Source organism: Centrocercus urophasianus, unplaced genomic scaffold, assembly GCF_019232065.1.
Source record: "Centrocercus urophasianus isolate 14NV4802_14NV808 unplaced genomic scaffold, USGS_Curo_1.0 seq_12, whole genome shotgun sequence".
NCBI classification, from domain to species: Eukaryota; Metazoa; Chordata; class Aves; order Galliformes; family Phasianidae; genus Centrocercus; species Centrocercus urophasianus.
Genome location: NW_024884364.1, coordinates 23,200,309 through 23,224,648, shown reverse-complemented (window position 1 = coordinate 23,224,648; position 24,340 = coordinate 23,200,309). Strand labels below are relative to the sequence as shown.

At 39.1% G+C, this 24,340-nt stretch overlaps 1 protein-coding gene across 3 annotated transcripts in view; it reads right to left on the bottom strand.

Annotated features, from left to right (window-relative positions):
* CXADR (CXADR Ig-like cell adhesion molecule) overlaps positions 1–23,267 on the bottom strand; it is a 29,255-nt gene extending 5,988 nt beyond the window's left edge. Inside the window, exons 1-7 of one of the 3 annotated variants that reach the window (XM_042809933.1) lie at positions 19,096–19,198; positions 9,389–9,555; positions 8,489–8,693; positions 7,985–8,143; positions 6,289–6,411; positions 5,880–6,018; positions 5,361–5,547 (exon numbers count right to left, since the gene is read on the bottom strand). In XM_042809933.1, coding sequence (XP_042665867.1) covers positions 5,361–5,547; positions 5,880–6,018; positions 6,289–6,411; positions 7,985–8,143; positions 8,489–8,693; positions 9,389–9,555; positions 19,096–19,183 — 1,068 coding nt within the window. In that variant the 5' untranslated portion in view covers positions 19,184–19,198. Of the gene's footprint in view, positions 1–1,227; positions 5,548–5,879; positions 6,019–6,288; positions 6,412–7,984; positions 8,144–8,488; positions 8,694–9,388; positions 9,556–19,095; positions 19,199–23,162 lie in introns of those variants that run through there. The other 2 variants (XM_042809932.1, XM_042809931.1) reach the window with 2 other exon arrangements.
* Positions 23,268–24,340: the final 1,073 nt, after the last annotated feature.

Here is a 24,340-nt window from a genome sequence, read left to right as displayed (position 1 = left end):
CCCTCCACCTGCAAAGAAGTTTGAAATAGTAAACTCACAATAAGTCCAAGCTCCGTGAAGAAACAAGACAGACCTTATAAAAAACATTACCCAAAGCATTGCCTGATTACATATGTAAAGACCACAAAAATTTTATGAAACTACCTAATAAGTGTCCTCTCATCTTTTACGAGACTATCAAGGAAGGGCTAGCTGTTTTGCTAGAATTCCCACATCCAGCTGCTCCTCTGATTCACAATTATCTGTTTCTAAGTAAAATCACTGGAGCAGCTGAAGCACTGAAGTTTGAGAGAAAACTGCCAACCTGTGAAAGAACTGAAGCCTTGAAGTTAACAAGTTAAAAAGGTAGAGAAAGTTCTACAAAGAGCAACAACATAAATGTTCATTTTTATCAGGTTTTCTTTTGTATTTAAGCAAATACCAGAATTTGAAATACATAAAAAAAAAAAAAAAGGGCTTCTACTCTTAGTAATACTCTTACTATTTAACAACTTCTGTTTGCATACACATTAAGTAGATATAAGACATACACTAAGAAATGACAAGCACCTGGCACAGCACAGGTATGCATTATCATATGAAGATATGCATACATTAAATCTAAGTAATTTAGGCCTCCAGTGGTAAACGCAGAACATGATAATAACACAAACATTGTTCTTGCTAGGCTTTCTTTCCTGAGATTAAATGGAAGTGCCCAAGATGACACTAGAGAACTTGCATAAGTTAAATGATAAATTATCAGTTGGTTTGCAAGGTTAAGAGGTAGAGAATATTCCAGGCCAACTTCACTTGAATTTTTTTTTTTTTTTTTTTAAATAAAATTTGGTTGACAGCATAAAAACAAGCATTTTATCCAAACATTTCTAGTGTAAGCATTCTTGTTTGAGTTTTATAAGAATTTATTAGATTCAGCAATACTTAGTTCTAGCTAAAATAACAGAGGACAAAAATTAAGATCCTTACCACTTTATCGTTTCAGAGTTTGTTTAAACTGACCCCTGCATTAGTGTACCTACAGTAAGAATTCTCATATAAACTGTAGGTTTTAAAATACTTATAAACAGTTTCATTTTCCTTTATTTTGAAATTAATGGGGGGAAAAGAAGCAATAAATGATTACTGCCAGTGTGGTATACACAGCCATATTTATTAGTTCACTTCTAATTACAGAAAGAAAGCTGAAGGCATACATGACTGCTGCTTTAGAATAAAGACAGACTACTGTTTTCTCCAACAGTTTTATTTCAAAAAGTACACAAGTCTGTCATGGAACTACAGCATTTTAAAATTTTGAATTTGTTTTTACAGATTCACTCACAGTACTTGCATTGTATAATACCATTCCCTAAAAATGTGAATATAAAACCTCATATACTGAAATTCATATCAATATTCAAGTTCATGCTTTGTGCACGAGAAGTATAAAGCAACGTTGCAACATGTTGTATTCCAGGAAATGTTATTGCTCCAATTTCATTTGAGCTGTGTTGCACACCAGAGGACCAATACCCAAAGGGCCCTAGAAAGCACCTATCAAGTGTATAAAACAAGGTTCAAGTGATACAAATAGTATTGTGTCTTTAGACTACCACAGCGATCTAAAGTGATCTGGAATATACACAGTTAAGAGCAAAACCAAAAGGCTATCCTGGAAAACAGTAATATACAATATTCATTATTACAGAGACAGCTTGCAATTAACAAGTCTTATTTGTACTATTAAGCAGGAAGCATACATCTAATACAAACGTGACTATTAGAGTAGAGAAAGATGTATGCACTGTACATTTGCTCCAAAAGTCATCTTTTACCCTTCCAACAAGGCATTTTTGTGCACTACATAGTTAAAAAAAAAAAAAAAGTATTCTTTTTTAGGTAAGGAAGATTCACATAATTATCTTTAAATATCCATTTTAGAAGTTTATGAAAAGGCTCGTAGTGTATGGACAAATGTTACATAACCTCAACAGTACTACAAGTCTAACACTATTCACACCATGCTAAAATTCAATGGTTTCTTCTACACTGTCATCCTTAACAAGCAAGTTCACAGTCATGGCATTATCTAGTAATTTCTTGAGCTCATTCAGACTATTTACATAATGATATCAAGCCTCCCTCCTCTATTTCTCTATTTTTTTTTCCTCTTTTTAAATAACATGAGACAGTAAAAATGCCACCTTCTAACTGGTATATCAGCTGCCGTTACCTCCCACAGAAGTTCTGTTAGCAGGTTTATCTGTATCATCGGACACCTCGTGATTCCTCAGTTCGTGCCCTACACAGCTAAAAATTGCTGCTGAACTACAGTAACTGCTTTTGAGAATTACAATGCAGTGTTGAATTATAATTATGAATCCACTGACTGAAGAAATAATTTATAATAGTGCTATTATGTTGCTGTAGTGTTTTATTCATTCAAAAAGGCATGATGAGAGCAACTTGAGGGAAAGCTTACCCCAAGTCAGAGGTTCTTTATTTCAGATACGGACTATGTCAGATTCCATTCTTTTTATTTTCCATGCCAGTACATAAATAGACAGACACTGCCAAGGCTACTAAGCCCAACAGCTAGGCTCTTAGGGCATATCATGCTGTCCTTTCATTCTGTCAATTTATTGTTTTGTGCAATCTGACAGAGCATTAAAGTATGTGTAAACTCCAATCTGTATGTTTGAGTGAGATAACTATTCTTGAGTGTCCCAGGGCTTACCTGATGGAAAGCACGGATTCACAGGGAAAAAAAAAAAAAAAAAAAAAAAAAGAAAAAAGAAAAAAGAAAAAAAGAAAAGAAAACAGCCACACCTAATCTCACATATGTCCATAGATGGCTAAGAACTAAGTTCCATAGGTTTGCTGCCTGCAAAGGTCTTAGGTCTCTAGCTATTTCTCAGTCTGTGACTCAGGTCTAGTTCTAGTACTCAGCTTTTATTTATGATCCAAATAACCACACCCTTTCATTTAGGAAAGGCCTTAGTTTCAAGATAAACAATCAGATTATGATTAAAATATCCTAAAGTCTCTTCTATCATAGTAATTGGATGCAAGAAGATGTCTCCTCATTTATTGTTCTTCACAAGCATGTGTTTGGCACAGTTTCTAAACCTATTATTCACCACACAAGTGAGAGTCAATCATCCATCTAATTAGTACAAGTGAACAGTTTTCAGGAATATAAACACTTACATCGTAATTATCAATTGAAGGAGTAACTCACATTTTGAAATACAGAACAATACAGAGAGCCACTGAAATCACATCCAAAAAACAGGCAAGAAGAGGTATAAATAGTACATAAGAATCAAGAAATCAGATCACAGTGTCATGTTTTAAAAATTGTACCATCATCTAAGCACCTGTCCAAACAGTAAATTTAGGCACCAGAAATTTCATAAAAACTGAAGATACAATCAGGCAAAGTTTATTGAAAAGGCACACATGAAAGATAAAAAGTCCGATCTCTAACAGTATAAGTTTACAATCTAAAAAAGTTCCAAATGTGTAAAATTGTTAAGTCTAGAACACTTAGTAGCCATTCAAGTATCTAAATTCAGTATGAAGGGTATGTTTTCTACATTAACAGAGCCAACCAAAAATTGTGCATCTAACTACACAAAAGACAATTATTTAATAGAAAGTCAAATAACTTATCACAGATCTAATTAACCAGCTACAAGAAAGCAGAACACGAAGCCTAGAAGTTTGAGGAATTCTTATCTCACACTGCTGCTACATACAAACACTCCTAATACCTTTCAACAGGCTCTTCAAATATTTTCTTCATCAACCTCTGTGCCACATACTATATTCATTTAGAGTTTTCCAAACTAACGGGCAATTCAACATCTTTACCTAGAATAAGCTGAAGGGATTCCTCCCTACACTCCCAAGCACAAGATGAGAAAGAGGTTAGTAAATAGGAAGTAAAAATAAAAAAACCAAAGATTCAAACAGCATTTCACTTTAAATCTAGCTGTTACAGATATACAATATCACTCATCAGAAACTATCAATTACATTTAAGTAGGTGTGCAATTAAGATCAGGAATTATTCTATTTCTCCTGTAATGTTTTAAGTTTGCAAAAATGCGATGGCTTTTTTTTTTTTAAATTAACTCTTCAAACATCATGTTCCTATCAACAACTCTGGGTAACTATGTTCTCTCAGACTCTGGTTGTATGAAGCTCTTGCTGATGAGAATTCTAAACATCTATTAAGAATATTTAGGGTTATTGAACAGACAAGAAGTGAGGAAGTGAATTCCTTGCAAATTCACACTAAAATGCATCATTCTCTTTAGACTACCTATTGCTTACCTGAACCTGGAAAAGATTTTTCTGAAGCGATGTTAGAGCAAGAGCAACTATCAAATACCAGTTACTTAATAGCTTTAATAAAGCCCCATGAAACTTCTAGGTACTTGGTTTAGGAAAAGAACACTGCCTTAGAATCTAAGGCAGACTTTGGAAAACGTGAGATACAGCTAACTTAAGACCTGCAGAGGTGCATGTTCACTCTGACAATGTAACAGTTGAGCTATAGATTTGAGAACTCAGATACCACTAGTAACAAACTGATAAAACTTGTTTACATAGGATAAATTAGTTATCTGACACTGCTAGAATTAGTTATTGCAGTAAAATTCTGATTACAAGGAGCTTGCAAAACCTCCTTTCACATTTCTACTCTCTGTGACTTTAAACTCAGAAGAGATTCATTAAATTAACTGAACCATCCAAATGACTGGCAGTCCCTGAGATACTAACTCAGGAAACACTCCAGACAAACATTACCAATTTAAAGAACTGCATAAACCCTCTGAGTCTGAGCAGAATTCAAATTCATCCTCAGTATTTCAGCCCCACTGAAAGTTCATCAGACAGTGGCCAAATTAAAGTAGTCCTGTTACTCCAAGATTGAGAATAAAGCTTCAAGAACTGAGGAACTTTACAGTCTACATATGAAACAGTTTTGTTACTTCTCAGTTGTGTTGCTCTTTCAGATTCTGAAAACTGCACATCAGCTAGTAGTGTCTCTTCAGTAAGCCACCAGAAATCCAAACCTGATATTTTAGGAACTTTCACACTTTCAATAGTTCAGCTGTTACACATTAAGAAGTTTAAAATTAAAAATGAGAATTGGTGGCTTTTCAAACCTACACATTTTCTTCAAGGAAAATTGCATGCCATTGTTTAAATGAGGGTTGGAATACTGTAGTTCTCTCTAATACTTACAACAAACACTTAAAAAAAAAAACAGGTCTTAAATTAATATTTCATACTATGGACCCATCTTTGCTTTGTGCTGGAATCATCACAGGGACAGCTCCCATTCTACTTAAATTAGGTGCAGCTACCTTTGAAGATGCAATGGTTTGGTTTTGACCAGAAGCACGTTCAAAGTCTTCACTTGGAACCTGGCTATATGGAGTTTTGGAGTATCCTTCCATATTTGAGGGAGACATTGAACCCAGAGAAGAACGATTGCTGCCTATGTAGCTGCGCGCTGTTGAACTGCGACTTTTTGGAGGCAGAACATCTTCTCTGAAAGAAAAGAGAGAACAGTTGCACAACAAGAGTTCAGTCACTATTACTACTATGCAGCAGCTTACATAATAACATTTCCATTTGTTTCTTTTCATTCTGACTCAGCAGACAAAAATGTTGTTTGTTAAAAAAAAAATAAAGTTCTCATTTTCTTTAAGATCTTTACTGAAAGTAGGTAGACTTGACTACCTACACCATATTCAAAACAAGTTCTCAGATAAATTGTTAGTGTTTTAATAAATTTACCAGATTGAAACAGAAAAGACACTTGCAGAAAGACACTTAGAAGTTAATTTTCAAGCAGTACCTCAAGGTAGGCATGTCATTACCTGATTTCATGATGTACTTCTTTCTCATATTTCTTCTCTCTATGCTTCTTACAGCAACAGAAGACAAGAAAAGCCAATAAGGCAAGACCCAACAGAGTTCCCAGAATAGCTCCAGCAATTACACCAGCTGTATTTATAGCTAGAATAGATAAATTACAATAGCATTTAAACATCAAAATTAATCTATCAGTTGAAATAGAGGTAAATTTCAATTCTATGATTTAAAATGACAGGAGAACTGTATCTTTCTACACAAAGAAAAAAAAAAATCAAATTTTTGGCAAAGTACAAAATTAAAGCAGCAACCCTCAGCTGCAAAACAGTGTTTGTTGCTTTTAAACTTTTAAAGAGAAACAAGATTATTCAAATACATAAAATGCTATGTGACTACTACATAGTGAACACTTACGAGGGGTGACATTCAGCTCAACAGAACATTCATCTGTGCCAACTCGGTTTGAAGCAACACAACTGTATGTACCAGAATAGTCCTTAGAGGCATTTTTCAAAAGAAGTTCCCCTGTATTTTTATCTACAAAGAATAAAAAGCAATGGTTTACCATTTACTGAAGCTTAATTTCCAATTCAGTGCAATAGATTAATCAAGCACATACATGAAATCCTAACTAAAAACGCCACATTGAAAACAATAAAACCACAAGTTTACTACACCACAGAATGCTACTATTTGCAAAAGCCTTTTCCTTTAGTAGAAATTTATGCCACAGAAATCGACTATAGTATTAAAGCCTTCAAATTGCTCTGTCAATGGAAAAAAAAAAAGGATGCTTAAAACGGCAAGTTCTCTCACCCTAACCTCGTGTTTTGTTTCAACACGAAAGGCTTATCCAGTGGATGACCATCTAACTCTAGATAGGCTGACAGAGTGAAAACAGAAAAAGCTTCTTATTAAGGCTTTTAAAGCAACTGGTAACTACCTTTGAGATTTTACTATATGAACTTCAAATGGCTTAAACGCTTAGACTGCTCATAGATTTGCCATCAGCACTTAAACCCAAAGCTGGCAAGAGATTACATCACAGTAAGAAACAATCTCACAAAGACCTAGCTCTTTCAGCTGAAGTTAAGCAGCATCTAGGTTCTTGACAGCACATTCAGTGCTCAGGATCCTACAATCCCAAACCCGAAGCAACAGTAGCTTTATGATGTTACACACCATTTTCGTATACTTCCTCATTCTTGTTCAGCACTAAACCTGTCAAGTTTATTTATGAGACAAACTTGCAGTGTGGATGAAGAGAGAACAATAGAAACTTAAGGTCCTGAGTGATACACAGAGACACTAGTAACTAACTGCTTGTTGTCAAAACAAGAAATAGGATATATCAAATAGCACTACCACAAGGCAAGCTCAAGAAGAACAGCACAAGGTTTTTCAGATGCATAATCACATAAAATATTCCAGAATAACTTTCAAAGTCAGAACTCACAGACTACCAATGAACTGAACTGACAAAATGAGTAAAATCAGTTTTTCTAATAAACTTCAGCAATTAAGTTTTCACAAGAAAAAAATCCAATATTGTCACAATTCTCAATTTACCACCCAACATTTTTAAGAAAATTCTTTCCTGGATGTTAGCACATAAGAAGAGAGACAACCTTCTCTCTTCCTTTACTCATGACAATTTTTCTTCTACAGATATGTATTCTCTCCCCTTCCTAACTAAGCAGTTCATTAACTTGATCAGGAATTGAAGCTCTCACTTCAATCCCTACTAAAATTCAAGTTTCATTTCTGGTTTCGAAAACGCAGTTCAAACCACTGGTCTAGATTCTATTCTGACTCTTTATCCCATCCACATGAACAGAAAAGCAGTCAAGAATCAGCAAGCTAGAGCAGTCAAAACATATATATGCAGAGATGAGCATGATCCTGCAAGCCTAATGGTAAAGATCTCTCTCAACTTGGAGTAGCTTGTTTAAATGTCAGTTTTATTATCCACTGAAAGGATAGAAGTGACTTCTCTATACTGCTCTATATTAAAAGCATGCATAAAGCTGCTAACAAGTCAAAATATGTCAAAAACATGAATACAATCTTTATTATTTATTATTCTGAAATACTTAAAGCTTGACAATACTTAGCACGGAAGTTGCAGGAAGTCCTTGTGTGCCAGTTACTACTCTTCTCCAGTTATAATACAAAAGTGGGGTTCCTTCTTGTGATGCACACTTCAATGTAATGTCCTTTCCAATCTCCTGTGATCCTTCAATGAAGCATTTAGTGCTTGCTGGCTTTACTGATAAACAAAATATTACTGAATTAATAAGTCACAATCACAATAGTAATGTTTTAGTTCATCAGCACATTTTACTATAGAAATTTTGTACAAAAAAGCCTTTGTAAGAATGAAAAAAATTCTATGAAATACAAATCAAATGCAAAATTTTTTTAAACGCTCATCAACTCCATTATTTCCTTTGCCTGCCCCTGTCCTGAAGACTTAATAATGGATGCACTATTGTAGATTCAGTGTGACTTTGCCCTACATACGTTTTCATTGTATATATCAAATGAAGGATAACATAAACACAAATATGCCATTGAAAACTCAAGAAAGAAAAAAAAAAACAAACTTGCTTACCAAGTACATTCAGCTGTATTTTTTGGCTTTCAACTCCAGGAGCCTTCTTCACTTTGCACTGGTATGTGCCAGTATCTGCTGACTTTAAATTCAAGATATCCACTGAACCATCACCAGATTTGGGATCAGAACTAGTAAATTGCAACCGCCCACTCAGAGCAGGATAATAATGATTATAAATCCTATCTCCAGAATACAGAATTATCTGTAAAAGAAAAAATATAGGAATTCAGGAATCTACTTCACATATAAGCATTTGAAGAAAAAACAAAACAAAACAAAACAAAACAACAACAACAAAAAAAAACAAGAAGCATCTTCAGATTTTTAGCAACTTCTCTTTACTGCTTAAATTAATCCCAGGGCATGATGTACCTTTTTTCTCTAAATAACACCACACAAAATGCTCTAAGAAATACTCCAACGCAATACCTGCTCAGGTGACAGGATGTCAACACTGTCTTCTTTTTTTTTTTTTTTTTAAAAAAAAAAAAAAAACTATTTATCTAATCTCCATTCTGTAAAATCTCTGCTAAAGAAGTTCTCAGACTTCAGAATAAATGAAATAGTTAATCTAACAAAGACATAGTACATTTAAGACCAAATTCTCATGAATGACTACCCTCAATCAGGGTAAATAATGTAGGTGTACAAGAGCAAAGTCTTCTGTTCTCTGAATCATTTTTAATTTTAGAGTTGTTTACAGTTAGTAGAGGATTAAGTACAAAATACTGCAACATTCTTACTATTTCAAAAATTCCGCCTTGGTGCTTCAAAGTAGTTTAAGACCACACGCACGTCTTGAAGAGGTGAAAGTAGAAAGAGTCACTACTGAAGTTCACACGTTGAACTAGTTTAGTAACTCAATCAGAGCTGCCAAAAATTAAAGTTTTTACTTACTGTTTCTTCTTTCTTCTGAATATCTGCTGGTATCAAGACCCACTCAATATCTAGTGTGCCTACATCCTCGTCTGAGAGTACAAAAGTACACGGCAATGTAACTCTCTCTCCTTGAGCTTTTTCAAATGCTGACTCAGCTGAAGTTATAGATAGGCTTCTTGTAAGACCTATTAAAAAAAATTATTTTTGTTTTAAAAGCATTTCACATGCAGTTTCCACAGTAAGTGTTCTATTGCACATTAATATATCTTTCTAGAAAAATAACGCCTAAAACCAATCTCTGTATGTCTACAATGTGTAGATTATTCAAATAGCTCTCTCAGCTGCTTATCTAAAATCATCTGCTCATTAAGAAAAAAAAAATCAGAGTTACATAATTCCTTTTTCAAATCTGTCATACACTTTTCTTGTATGGCAATTATATCACTGAAAAAATCACATCAAACTTTTATCACTACCCGAGAAATCCTGTGAAGTTATTAAACACAATACAAAGTTTGTTACTGCTAGTTTGGAATCATATCCAACTGGCAGCTGCATCTTTCAGCTTTTGCATAATTCAAGTCCCATACAAAGCTAAATACATGAAAAGGCTGCTGCTGAAAATTTTGACATTACAGTTATTGAAAAAGGAAAATACAGAAAATGTCTAATGACATTCTGAATGAATAAAGAAAACTGTTGGTAAAACGAGGGAATTAAACAGTGAAAAAGTCAACCAGGACTGACAAAATTTTTGTGAATTTGGGACTGCTTTATCTGGAAGGAATGGATAAAATAATCTCTTCAAAAAATCCCTACAGCTCTTAAGAATGCTGGCATGCTAAGCTATTTTCTACTTGTTTTATTTATTTTTTCCCATTTAGTCAATATTAGAATTGACAGGTAGAAGAAGCAAGCATCTTAGCTGAAGGAGATGTCAGAGCCAGCTGGGTTTGAATCAAGCACTAGCACTAGGAGGTAGTGGCAGGTCAAACTAGCTGGAAATTCCCTTCTGTAAAGCAGACACCCACCTGCTGCCAAATAAGCAGGCAAAGATGGTTTAGACAGATTCAGTGTTAAGAGACTGCCAAGGTTCCTCTGATCCTTCAACTATTACAGTGTTATTGCTACTACTGTTTGTTATTCCTTTTTTTGTTTTGTTTAAATCATTACTACTACATACTCTTCCTGGCATCCGATCCCTGCTTACTAAAGACAACCTGATACAAGAGTGACTACAAAACTGAGGGCAAAGGAAAAGGAACTGGGAGCACAGGCACTGTGAGTTAACAGCTGGCTGCAGGATTGGTAGTCTTGAAAAGCTTCTACTACTACATAAGCATAAAGACTCACAAAGGAAAGCAAGGACAGTGGTTTAGTCGCAGGTGATGTAAAACTAAAGAACTCACTGTTGACTCTGCTTGCAGCAGAAAAGTAGATGACTGAGGTCACCAGTAAATGCATTAAAGATCTATGCAAAGCTAATGCACATAAATGATCAAATGATACTGTCACCAAACTGCCCTCATCTTCTTCAGTTTCCGCTCCAATCAGAAATACTCAACTTCTGCTCATCCCCTAGTACACTCCTCAAAACATGAGTGGATCACCTGTGGCATCTTAATGCTACTATGACTCTATCAGACAGAGAAAATCTGTGTTCTTCTGAATATTCTTTCTGAATATTTAGGCATAACATCAAATACCCCTCAAGTGAAACAAAGCTTAGGGAGCTACATTAGTATTGCATTTTTAATCTAGGAAAAACTGAATGCTTGATCCAAATGGACGGAAATTATTTTAGTATCGCTTGTAAACAAGTCTTCAATATAGAAAACACAATAAATGGAGAATGCATTCTACATTCCAGCAGAAGTAACAGAAGGTAAACTTTCAACAAATTTTGTCTTTACTTAGTTTATATATACTTTTTTTTTTTAAATGAATGTGAAGAGCTCAGGATACACTGAAATTCTGGATTTCTGGCTTACACAAAGTGAAGTGTAAATTTAAGCTTGATGTAAACATTTCTGGCAATTGGATAGTACTGCTATGGTAGTGTTATGTAACCCAGAGAACACAATCCCTCCCTAAATAGGTAACATGAGAGAGAATCAATCAGCAGGAACAGCAAGAAGTATGGCAACTGGAAAACAGAGGGGACAGGCACAACAGAGGTAGACTGCCTCCCCCAGGCTCAAACCGAGTGCTGAAGCAGCAAGCACCATGGAGTTATATATACTCTTCTGCAAAGAAGCACAGACAGCTTCTAAATGAATTAAGAAACGAGTTCATGTGTTTTGATGAATTAAGAAATGAGTTCATGTGTTTTGCTGCTGCTCTTAAAATCATATTTGATTCATACACGACCTGCATTTGCAAAGTACTTCAACTTTACTAACAAACTCTCCAAAAAACAGATTGTTTGCCAATACTTGCTTGTAAGCAGATGCTTGTAGGTGCATTGAAGTTTCTTCATAAAATGAGGTTTTAAGGAAATACCAGAGACAATCAGAAATGTATATTAGTGTTTTCTGAAGTGCAAGCTATAAAATTCACTTAAGAGACTCTTCCTTCAAGCACAGGTTACAGATGTTTGCCTGCACATCTGTGACCTAATGCCTTCTTGACAGACTTCAGTCTCAAAAAAAATAACTCACCATTTCACTTCCAAACATGCCTCTCAACCACAGCGAGTCTATTACTTTTTAATGGCACAGCAGTACTGCTTTCTGTATCTGTAGTGGATAAGTATCTAAAGAGCAAGTTTTAGTATGCAGTAATTTCAGAGTTCTGCAGATAATTCAGATTTTGATGACAATATTGCACTGGTAAGAGCCAATTGCAAAGCACAGAAAGTACTATACTAGCTTAATAAGTTTCAAACAGTTAATGTTTAATACGTTATACAAGCCAGTGTTTGACACTTATCATACAATGCTACAAAAGATTTCATAAGTGAAGCACAGTTCACAGTAAGTACTAAAACCAAAAAACACCAACACACCACTTCAGCAAAAATCTGAAACGCTTCTACATCAAACACTTCCAAAGCTACTGACATGAACAAACCACATACCACTCTACTTAAATGGCCCAATCTACAAATAGATCAGCAAAGATAAAAACCTGCCTGCCTTTACTAGCCTAGGTAGTACACATTAATCCCTGAACACAACATTCAGATGTTCACACCTGCATTTCCTACCTACCAGTATAGTACTTTCTGCAAGTATACCAGAGCCACACCACCTCTACTGTGCAGAAAGCATCCCAAGTTTATGGAGCCATAGAAATTAAAGATCCATTAATAAAGGCACTAGCCTAAAAAAAGATGAGATATAACTCTCAGTTCTCATCCCAGACACACCTCCTTCTTCTAAGCCCATTTTGTTCAAGACAACATTTCACAAGAACAAACCCATAAAGCATTTTCGAAACAACAGCTTGAAATTTATACAGTGTTAGTAAAGACAAGAATTTAAACCTCTCTTTCACATTTCATGTAATCTGCCTTACCAACAGCAGGATAAAGTTGAACAATCAAATAGTCTGAGAACTGGTCTAGGTAAGCTTTCAGAACACTTTTTGCACAAACCAGTGCAGTGTATCAGCGTCAAGGAAGGTTTTGCCATAAGCTACAAAGAGATAGCTGATGAATGAACAGAGCATTTACAGCAAAAACAGGGAAAAAAATCCACATCAGAATGGTTCTGGTAAAGTTGTATCACCTGGACAATCAACTACAGTGCTGGGTCTCCAGACAGGGTTTGGTTTTTCTTCCCCAAACTTCACGTTGTCTGAACAATCATGGTGGGGAACATCACTGATTTGAGGCACATTCGCTGAGTAGTCTCCCAGTTGTGGCCAGCCTCAAAGTAACTGGGGTGGAATCACTTCCTCAAATCACGTATTTAAGTTCTCCCTACTTTTGTTTTCTAACTTTTCATCTGCTTCCACGTCAAGGAGGACTGGACTATTAAAAACAATCACAGAATCTTAGGGGTTTGGAAGGGACCTCTGGAGATCACCCAACTCCTCTGCTAAAGCTGTTCCCTGCAGTAGGTTCAGGGAAAGTGTTCAGGTCACTTTTGAATAACTCCAGAGCAGAAACTCCACACCCCTGAGCAGCCAGTTCCAGTGCTCTGTCACTCTCAAAGTAAAGATGTTCTTTCTCGTATTTGTATGGAACTTCCTATGTTCCACTTAGTGCTTGCTGTGCTATGTCCTGTCACTGGGCACCAGCAGTGAGTGTGCCACCATTCCCGCTCCTTAGATATTTCTAAGTATTAATAAGAACTCCCCTCATTCTTCTCCAAGGTGAACAGTCCTACTTCTCCTGGCCTTTCCTCGTACAGGAGATGCTCTGAGGCCCCTAATCATCTTTGTAGCCCTCTGCTGCACTCATTCCAGTAGCTGTCTTTATTGACCTGGGGAGCCCAGAACTGGACACAGAACTCCTAATGTGACACCATTAGGGCAGAGCAGAGGTGAGAGGACCACTCTCAATCTGCTGGCTGTATTTTTTTTAAATACATTCCAAGATACCATTGGCTTTCTTGATCATAAGAGCACAATATTGGCTCGTTGTCAGCCTCTTGTCCACCAGACGCCTAAGCCCTTATCCACAGAGCTCCTTCCAAGTAGATCAGCCCCTAACCTGTACTGATGCATGCAGTTGTTGCTCCCCACATGTTGGACCCTGCTCTTGCCCTTGTTGAACCTCTTAATGCTCCTCCCTGCCCAAGTCTCCAGTCCGTCCTGGTCTCACTGAATGGCAGCACAACCTTCTGCGTCAGCCACTCCTCCCAGTTTTGTATCATCTGCAAAATTGCTGAGGATGCACTCTGCCCCTTCATCCAGGTCATTGATGAACATGTTGAACAAGACTGGACTCAGTATCATACCCTGGGAGATACTACTAGCTACAGGGCTACAAGCCCCCAGCTAGACTTAGCACTAATGATTACAACCCTCCAAGCTCCACCAGCCAGTTCTCAATCCACCTAACTGTGCACCCATCCATCCCACACCTCCTAAACATACCCATGAGGATTTTATGAGATACAGTGTCAAAAGCCTTGCACTGAAGCCAAGGCACACTATATCCACTGCTCTCTTGTTATCTGCCCAGCCATAGTAGACATCATAGAAGGCTATCAGATTGGTCAAGCATGATTTTCCCCTGAAAATCCATGTTGACTACTCACAACCTTCTCTTCCACTTGCTTGGAGCTGACACCCAGAATAAACTGTTCCACCACATTCCTAAGGACAGATATGAGGCCAATTGTCCTGCAGTTTCTCAGCTCCCTTCCCTTACCCTTTCAGAAGAGTGGAGTGACATTATCTCTCCTCCAGTCCTCAGGCACCTCTCCCCATTCTCTATGACCTTTCAAAGATGATAGAGAGCAGCTTGGTAATCACTTCTGCCAGCTCCCTCAGCACTTCTGGATGCATCCCATTGGGGCTCATGTATTTGTGTGCACTGTGTTAATCTCTGACCAGATCCTCTTTTACTAAGGGGAGTTTTCCTTTCTGCCTACTCTCTCTCTTATCTTGAGGGTCTAGGATTCCTCAGGGACAGTCTTATATTCCTTTCCACTATTCAGTCACCAGACTCACAGAAACATGGTTTTAAGCAACACAGAATCTGAAACTGAACCCATTCTAAAAATTGAAGAGTTTTGGCAATCTAAGCTCACAATTTTGGTAGAAAAGCTCAAAAAGACTGATTGTAATTCAGAATTTCACAAACGCCACCTTAAACTTATCTATCTCTAAGAAATCTGACAAAATACATTAATTCAGAAATAAGTTAAACTACAAAGTCTCTGAGATCGTCTGAATCCATAAATCCTTTCAAGTTACACACAGGAAAAACAAAACACTAAAACCAACAAGAAACCAGCTAAGCATACTGTCTTTCTGAAGACAAAAATATTTCAGTCTGGATGTTACCGACTTGTTATAAAAAAGTTCTCAGGGGGGATCAAGTTAATAACTTGTTCTAATAGTGCAGAGTTGCATCCTCAAACTCCAGTTTAAAACATACTGCACAATGAAGTTAGAAGTTGTTCCTTCTCCCAGTCTCATAAAGAACATTTATTTAAAAAACTATAAAACAAACAGGACTACAAACAAACCTACAAATACTGCACATACATAGCATGATTTTAAATTTCATTCCCAACTGTTACTCACTGAAATGATTGAAAGTTATGCAACAAGACCTAAAAATCATGGGCTTAAGCTTTACTGAACTTTTCTCCTCCTCACATTTTACTTCTTTTCCTTTGACATTCTTCAGATTCTACCCAATATTCCTTTCTTTGCTGTCCTGTGTTCCTAAGTTGCTCAGTACATTCTTAAGTTTTGGTTTTTTTTGTAGCTAAACTCAAAGTCATTAGCCAAGTATCCTAGCAACTACAGCAAATGATGACCTTACTTAAGAGGGACATGCTTATCATGTTTAGAGTGGGAGAGCTGGTATCTCATTGCTGAAGCGAAGGACAGGCTTGAAATAGTAGGGAAGGGGCCACGCATACAGGGGGAAGGGATATAACAAAAACTGTGATTGATTTTAAGTAAAGAAATATTGTTTAGGGAAACATCTGTGGAAGAACACTATGAATTCTGAGTTTTAATGCATGGTCACATCCAAACAATTAAGTATGCAGCAGTTTAATCTTCAGTATTAAGTGACAGGCAACCGGACCACATTAGACTTACTCAGAAGCTGCCCCTTCATCCTTAATTCTGATTCCGTCACCTCCTTTTCTGACAGAAAAACACTTAATGCAAAGAAGTAGAAAACCAAACAGTTGACTCTGATTAAAATTGTTCATGCACCGTGAACATGTACTTCTTTCCAGACTGAATTCTCTGAATTACTAAGCACATTTCAGGAGCACAAAGCCACACACGTAAAAGCTGTGGGGATACCGCAGCCTTCATAAGGATTTGGTTACTATGCTGCTTTGGAACCCCACCCACAGAAAGAAATTCACATTACACCTACACTAACCAAGCTGCTCCCAGCTCTCAAGTAAAAGCACTGCTCATCCCCACGCTGCACAACCACCAAGTGATTCAAATCAATTAACGTGTTCAATGAATTCATTCAGCTGCTGCACTACACTGACTGTAGACAGTAGGGAAAGGAAGAAGGAACCCAAAGTCATCTCTGAAAGTGGCAACAACCTAGATGGACACATGAGGTTGCACCGGATGTAATCATAGCACACCTTTATGCAACTAGGTGTCTTAGGACCCATCCATACATAGTACTCAGGAAAGTAAAAAGAAACGGCACCCAACCATTGCAAAGACTTTCATAATCAAAGAAAAAAAAACAAACAAAAAACCCCACATATTCTGACACCAACACACACAAAAGCCTGCCTCTGCTCCCAAGTCCACATCAACTGCAGCCGTTGTTTTTTACTACTAGCCCTGCGAATCTCATTTATCAATCACTCCATTTGATATTGAAGGCTTATAGTCACTAAGCAATCAAGCTACATGATTCTGTTTTTCTTTCCTGTCAATTTGATAGCATTTAAAAGGAAAATGAATGAAGCAGCCCTTTTGCAGCATGAAAGCATGAGGCACATCCGTCAGTCAGTGCATTAGGGAGTTCAAGTCCAATCAAGCACTAAACTGAGCAGCCATATTACTTTCACTCGAGTAAAGGAGTTTGAGCTCTTCCGAGCTAGTGAACAAGAAACATTTTTTTCTAGCACATGCAAGTTTCACATTAGGAGGGAAAGTTATTTTATTCAGTAGCATTAGTTTTTTTGTTGTTGTTCAACTGTTAATTATCTTTAATGTGGTGCTGCTTTAAAGTAAGCAACACAATGCCAGCTTGGTTTTGCTTTCCCTTCTCTCTCCACATGTAGGTAAACAGAAGGAAAGGCATATGCTCAAAGAAATTGAATATTTACCCTAAATAGCCAGAAAGTTAAATGCAGCGGTAAGCTGAACTGCAAAACATTTGACCATCAAGTACTTTAGGAGCTCCTTAATGCTGCTGAATGGCTCAGGACTAGCTCCAACCCACGGCCACAAAAATTCAAGATCCTGCTTGTCTATTACAATGCAGTTTTCAAATACACAATCCAAGAAGTGACAAAAAAATCAAGCTACCTATCCCACTCACGTGGGTCTGAGGTTACCGCTGACCATTTTCTTACAGCTCTGACTAGTGAGCTCATTGAGTCACATCAAGAAAAGGTACCGGTAGAAAACTGACCTTACACAAATTTAATATTTTTCTGACTTGAAAACTCCCTAAAGAGGCTCAACGTGGAGTCAGACAAATGCCAGGTACCACCTGAAACAGGGTGCAAGAATAATTCTTGAATCCAGCCACTCAACCATCTGATTTAGTCAGACTTCCTAATGAAGCTCCCTCAGGCCACAGTTACACATTTTTCTCACATGGGAGAATACCGATCGCGCAGAACTTTTTGGAAAAATAAAAAAATAAGTAAAATAAAAACGTTCTTCTGTCATCTCCCCGATGATTGTTCCTGCCCTGCACCAGGAAAGGTTGATGGAATAACTTTTTTTGTTCCAAATCATGAAACTTAACTGATTAAAGTGAAATAAATCTAATGAAAGCTTTAAGTAGTCTCCATTCAGACACATTCATCATGCACTCATGCAACTAACACAGTTGCACGGTAAAGGAAATTACCAGCAAGGATGCTGGATCTGTGTATGTTCAAGCTGCTTCTGAAATAGATTCCCACAAAACTACAGCTTCACTGCCACCTGCTCACTCCCATGACAACAGGGTGAAGTGGTTCTTTTTGTAACTACTCCCTGTACAACAAAAACTAGTAAAAAGAGGAATTCAAAGAAAAGGCAACATAAGCTGACTGTATACTTAGCCAGCAATGACTAAATTGATGTAATTGGCAGGGGAGCTCTTCTTACAAGCTGCTGAGCCATACTACTGTTGAAACATATTTAATGTTTCACACAGCATCTAAAAGCTTCATGAAATGAAGTTGCAATGTGAGCAAAAAAAATGAGTCCCTACCATTAAAAGCTCATGAATACATGCAAGAAACAACAAATGATTAATTTAATTAAGAAGTATGATGAAACAATACTGGCCCCAAAAACAAGCTCCTTGGTGTATATGCATCTCTTGGGTCACTGAGGCAAATGAATTTCATAACACTCTGAGGCTGAGATAGATTTGAAGATGGTTACAAGGAATTTCTTGACTCACAAATAGAATCAAAGGCAAAGCATACAAGTATTTGTTTTTTTGTTTTGCTTAAAAAAAAAAAAAAAAGTAAAAGAAGCTGAAAAAAAAAAAACCATTTAGATGTGGTAGCTTCATTTCTATATAAAGCAGAGTCAGTTATGGAAAATGCTGTGACAAGCACTGAAAGTGAAGACAGGTAGCTGAGGCTTGATCCAACACAGAGGAAACTAGCCAGGGGAGCCAGCCAGGAGACCTAAGTGACAAGCTACAATAATCTCTGCAGCAGAATGCATAAAATACCTTCAGATAAACAGAAGATTAAATGAAGCAAGGTGACTGTCATTCATAACTTAAGATTGATGTCACAGCAGTAACTAGATGTATCAAACAACATCAGTTACTGCTTTTTTCATACTACTTAAAATAAAAAGATTTGGGAAATACAGGAGAAGAGTTCTGAGCATCAGATCACTGTCCAGTGATGTTAAAAGATAAGAAGTACCTGAACTCTGAAAACTGCTGAAGTTATTCCTCGGCAGACCAAATGCACCAAGCTCGGCATTTTGAGAGACCAGGATAGCAATGATCATTTAATCCCAGAGGTAGTCAAATTTCTCCTAGTTAAGCTTCACTGAGATCCTATTGCTGCATAAAAACACGAAGAGGCTTAAGTTCCCTCTTATGCATACTTAACAAAATGTACTAGCCACCAAATGCTGACTTACCGTGTTCTGCTCTCCACGAGCATTGTCAGAAATACTTCTGTAAGTTTCACGAATGATAGTTTTTGAGAAAATCTAGCATAACTGCCCTATCCAAACATTTAACTAATAGCTTGATCTTCTATTAAAAAAAAAAAAAAAAAAGATTCAAACAGTGCAGGATTTAGTAGAGGACAAAGTTACCTGCTAGTATTGTAAAAAAAAAAAAATAAATACAAAAACCTACCACCATGAACCAGGCTGAATCCACTTTTCAAAGTAAATAACTCCTAAGAATTTATGTGCAGTGCATTACTACCTTTCCTGAAGGCTAAAAGGATCACCATAGATGCATAGATATTAAGAAGCGTTAACACTGATTAGAATCTATCTTTGCAATCATCTCATAGCTATGGAAAGCTTGTGTTCCGCCATTACACATTAAGAAAAAATGTTAGTATCTTCTTTGTTAAAAGCTGCAAGTTTGGCAGCTATATATATTCTCAAGCATTCTGAAACCCTGCAAAAACTTTTACCATGCTTCAAATGAGACGACTTCTCCAATACTGTATACCAAGGGAAGGGTTACAAATATTTACAACACACTTCCTGTTAGAATAAGCAAACACACGCTCAATGCCACTGACAACCTCAGACTATGATTCCCTTATTACTCTTGAGATGATCAAGAGCTCCAGAAAGCTTAGAATTAATTAAAAAAAAGCTCAATGCACCAATTTGCATCATCACAAGACCTACAAAATGACCTGCCACTGAGTTTCCACCCCTTACACCAGAATTCTGCATCATCCTTTGGAAAACAACTTAATACCAATTCTATCAGTAAAATATTTCAACATCTGAAGAGGTATACTTTCAACATTTCTATTATCCTAATCCAGGATTTGTTGGTGACAGCTGTAGAATATTAAAGAGAGTCTGCACATTTTGGAAATCCCCACCTACTTGACGTGACCTATTGTACTATTGTAACTACAATACATAACATCAAGTTGTCATTTGTCACAGGCTTGACGTACATTTTCAGTTGGAGAAGAATCAGTAAAATAGCTTTAGAAAAGCTTGTACAGTTGCAGAAAGCCATTCAAATGTCAAATTCATATCCTAAGTCCTCAAGACAGCAGAAGACTGAGTTTCACTACACCGATCCATTCTGTGTGTGGGCATTCTCCAGAAGCACCAACTCAGAAAACACCACAGGAAACTATCAGTTGCACAAACAAGTAATACAGAGGCAATGGCTACAATCAACACAGGACCAATTACAATGATAGGGGTAAAGAGGACTGTTCTCCCCTTATATCCCAAAACGTTCTTGTATGAATTCTTTCCTTCCTGCAAGGGAAAGCTCTCAGTTATTTATGACTGCGAAATTGACCTTAGAAAAGATATTACATCCCTGAGCAGGGTTCAGGGACAGCTTAAATACAAACACTTTTCTCTTTCAACACAGAATGGCATAGCTGAGCATCTGTTTTGCACAGTCAAGATAACTGATTCTGTACAAATCAGGAGGCTTATTTCCAATCTTCAACTGTTAGTAACATGGAAACAAGAAACAGTAGGCTTACAGAGAAGAGTGGGAAAAAACGAGTACATAACACAGACTAAGCCCTGAAGTACCATGATAAAATTACCCTGCGACCACAAAGCCAAGGACTTCAACAATGAGACAGCCCTCTATCACCAACAGCTTTCACACAACTACACGAGTTCCCTTCCTCTAACTCTGGTCCATAAAGCAGTATCTATTTCCTCAACAAAGGAAGTAACATCTGCCAGGAGCACCGACATAAATATTAACTCAGCCTTGTGGAGGAAAAAACACCAGCAACCTCTGGTGTATTAACTTGCGATGCACAGATTTTTAAGTCGTTTCCTTCAGAGGACTATGAGATTTGTGCATCTTTCAGACTAGTTATTCAACTAACCATGCCATCAAATAAGCAAAGCCACTCCTAATCAAAGCACACACTCAGAAAGCCAAATACTTGAAGGAAGTACACGAAATCATCCAGTTTCACAATGACGTCTGAAGACACACACACACACCTCAGAGAAGTGAAGGTGTAAAGGTTCCTTGCGGCTTTGCACGTCGCCTTGTGTTAATCATCTCCAGCTTTATAGCATTATCTGCATTTCATAGCAAAGGATCCTGCTCATCTGCAGTGCATATGATTCTGCTCAAGCATTTTTTCACAGCTTTTGTTACAAGAAACACTTTAATATAAAACTTAACCTACCTTCTATATACTTGTAATTCATAGTCCTTACACCACTCCTGCTCAGAGAGCGAGTTAATGCTGAGCTACCAATACCCTTTTATGCAAGGGATTAGAGCTCATCACTCTGTGAAACAGAATTTTGATCCCATGAGTAATTTCCCAAAACAGAGGTGACATCAACAATGGCATCAGCATTCCAACAGGAAACAACCCCTATCTGCCTGACATGCTTTGCTCTAAACATTAACCTCTGTAGGTGTTTTGGCATCTTATGTAGTTTCACTTAGGTCTGAAACAATTCTGGTTCAAATGATACGTTTGAAGTAAGGAAGCGCAAGTAATTGCACGTGGTTCAATTGATTTATTGATCTCAATTTATCCAGGTGTTTGCCAACTTTTCATTTGAACAAACATGCTTTTTCTGTTTTGACGCAGTATTTAATTCAAATGCTTTTACTCCCTCACAATCCCTCATTTTCCCCCTTTTTCCACCATAAAACTCAGTCATCCTCATTTAATCCAGAACAATCAAACTTGCAAGAGCTCTCTGGAAGTCACCAAATCATAGAATCGTTAAGGTTGGAAAAGACCTCTAAGATCACTTAGTCCAATCACAAACCCACCCAAACCGTGCCCATTAACCATGTCCCTCAGTGCCACATCCACGTGGTCTCTGCACCTCCAGGGACAGTGACTGCACTACCACCCTGGGCAGCCTGTGTCACCGCATCATCACTCCTTCTGAGAATAATTTTTTTCCTAATATCCAACCTGAACCTCGTCTGGAACAAGATAAAGCCATTACACGCTGTTACCTGAGAGAAGGGGGCCAACCCCCACCTCGCCACAACCTCCTTTCAGCGAATTGCAGAGGCTCCCTTGAGCTTCCTTTTCTCCACATCGAACAATCTCGTTTCACTCAGCCACTCCCCATAAGACACCAAGGTCTCTTCCACCCTCCCAGAATGAGACTAGCCCTGAAGAGGCATTAACCACGCAGATTCTCAGGCTCTATTTCCTCCCCACGTTCGGTTTTCCCTGGCGGGCTCTCTCGATGCCCGCTCCCAGGCAGCCTGCAGCCTCGCCGCCCACCGCAGCCACTCACTCCCGGGCGGTGCCGGTAGGCACCAGGGCAGGGACCGCTGCGGAAACACCGTGCCGTGCGTACCGGGCACGGCCGTACCGCTGCCCGCAGCCGTGGGGACCTGGCGGGACGCTCCATTCGCCGGGAACCGCGTGGAAGCGCCTCTCGCAATCCTCACCGCCACCACGTTGGAAGTTGAATCGGTGAAAGAAAGAGAGGCGGAATGAAAGGAATCGCAAAGCCCGAGCGGTGGGAAAGGGGCGAGCAGGCAGATGCACGCGGCGAGGAAGAGAAAGGAGACAAAACGCGGCGGCGAACAAAGCCCAGGTCCGCCCCGCCGGGCGCCGAGCGCAACGCACCCTGCTACGCGGCCACACCGCGGGCTGGGGGGGCTCGGCAGCAGAGAAGCCCCCAACCCCACCACCACCGCCGCCTCCCTTTCTCTCAGCCTAACGCAGCCCCGACCGCTCCTCTTCCCTCCTTCCCTTCCACCTGCACCCCGGCGCCTCCACTGTCCCGGGCCCGTCCCGCCGCCCACCTGCGACGGCGAGCAGCACCAGCCCCACCAGCAGCACCAACGGCGGCGGTTCCATAGCGCGGCTCGAACGGCACCACCGCCTGCTTCTCCGCGACTCCCGGCGGCCGCCCCGCCCCGCGCGCACCGCCCAGCAGGTGAAGCGCCCGTCACTTCCGGCCGGCACCGGCCCGGCCCCCGGGGTATCGTCGTGCCCGCTCGCCCGGCCGCCCCCGGCGGGCTTTCGCCTGCTCGGCGCCCGTCGGGGTGGCTGCGAACTTCCCACGCGGCCGCACGTGCTCACAGCAGAGCGGCGTCGCCCGGTGCGGCTGCAGAGTAACGATCCTCGCCCTAGGGCGGCTGTTCCCGCGTGCTACAAGGCCAAGCCGAGCGTTATTGCGCTTAGCGATCGTGATATGTACGAGGTTGTGTTAACCAGAGCGTTCCGACAGAAGGGCCGGAGATGGAAGTGCGTTTGAGGGAGCAGAAGTGAGATGCTGAGAGCGCCGTGTGAACGCCGCTATCAAAGAAAGGCGCCGCTGCTTTTTCCTATCGATAGCTGCTGGCTTCGGCTGTTGGGGAAGACACCGAGAAAGGCTGATCTGAGGCAGTCCCCATGGCAACGCCGCGGTATTGTGTGGCTCTCGCCCTGTGCGGAGCGTACGTATTCTGACTGTGAATGATTCGAAATCGAGGAAAACTAGAAAAGGACAAAAGGAATTTAAAATGGCTCGCACAAGTGGGGTGTAGGGCGGCTTTCTTTTATCATGGTGCAGGACCCCCCAAAATGGCAGTCGCAGCTGATTCCAGAAGGACGTGGTTTGTGTTGTGTTCCATGTGCAGCAAAACCGTCCATTACATTTATTGTTAGATAAAGCAGACTCTGTAGAGTTTGTTCTCAAGATTATAGGATGGCTTGGGTTGGAAGGGACCTCAAAGACCATTGAGCTCCAAACCCACTACCACGCACAGTGTTGTCACCCACTAGATCAGGCTGTCCAGGGTAAAGTGCCCATGGCACAGTGTTAAGTGACCCAAATGGCCTTCCGTTCCCACTGTTCATTCCTGTAAAGGGATGAGCTGCATGGTGAGCACTTCTTTCTTCATGCCCACTGCTCTGCCTATATTAACGAACATCCCTGTAATAAAACTATTGACACAAACACAGAACGTAAGTAGTCCAGACCATATAGCCCAAACGT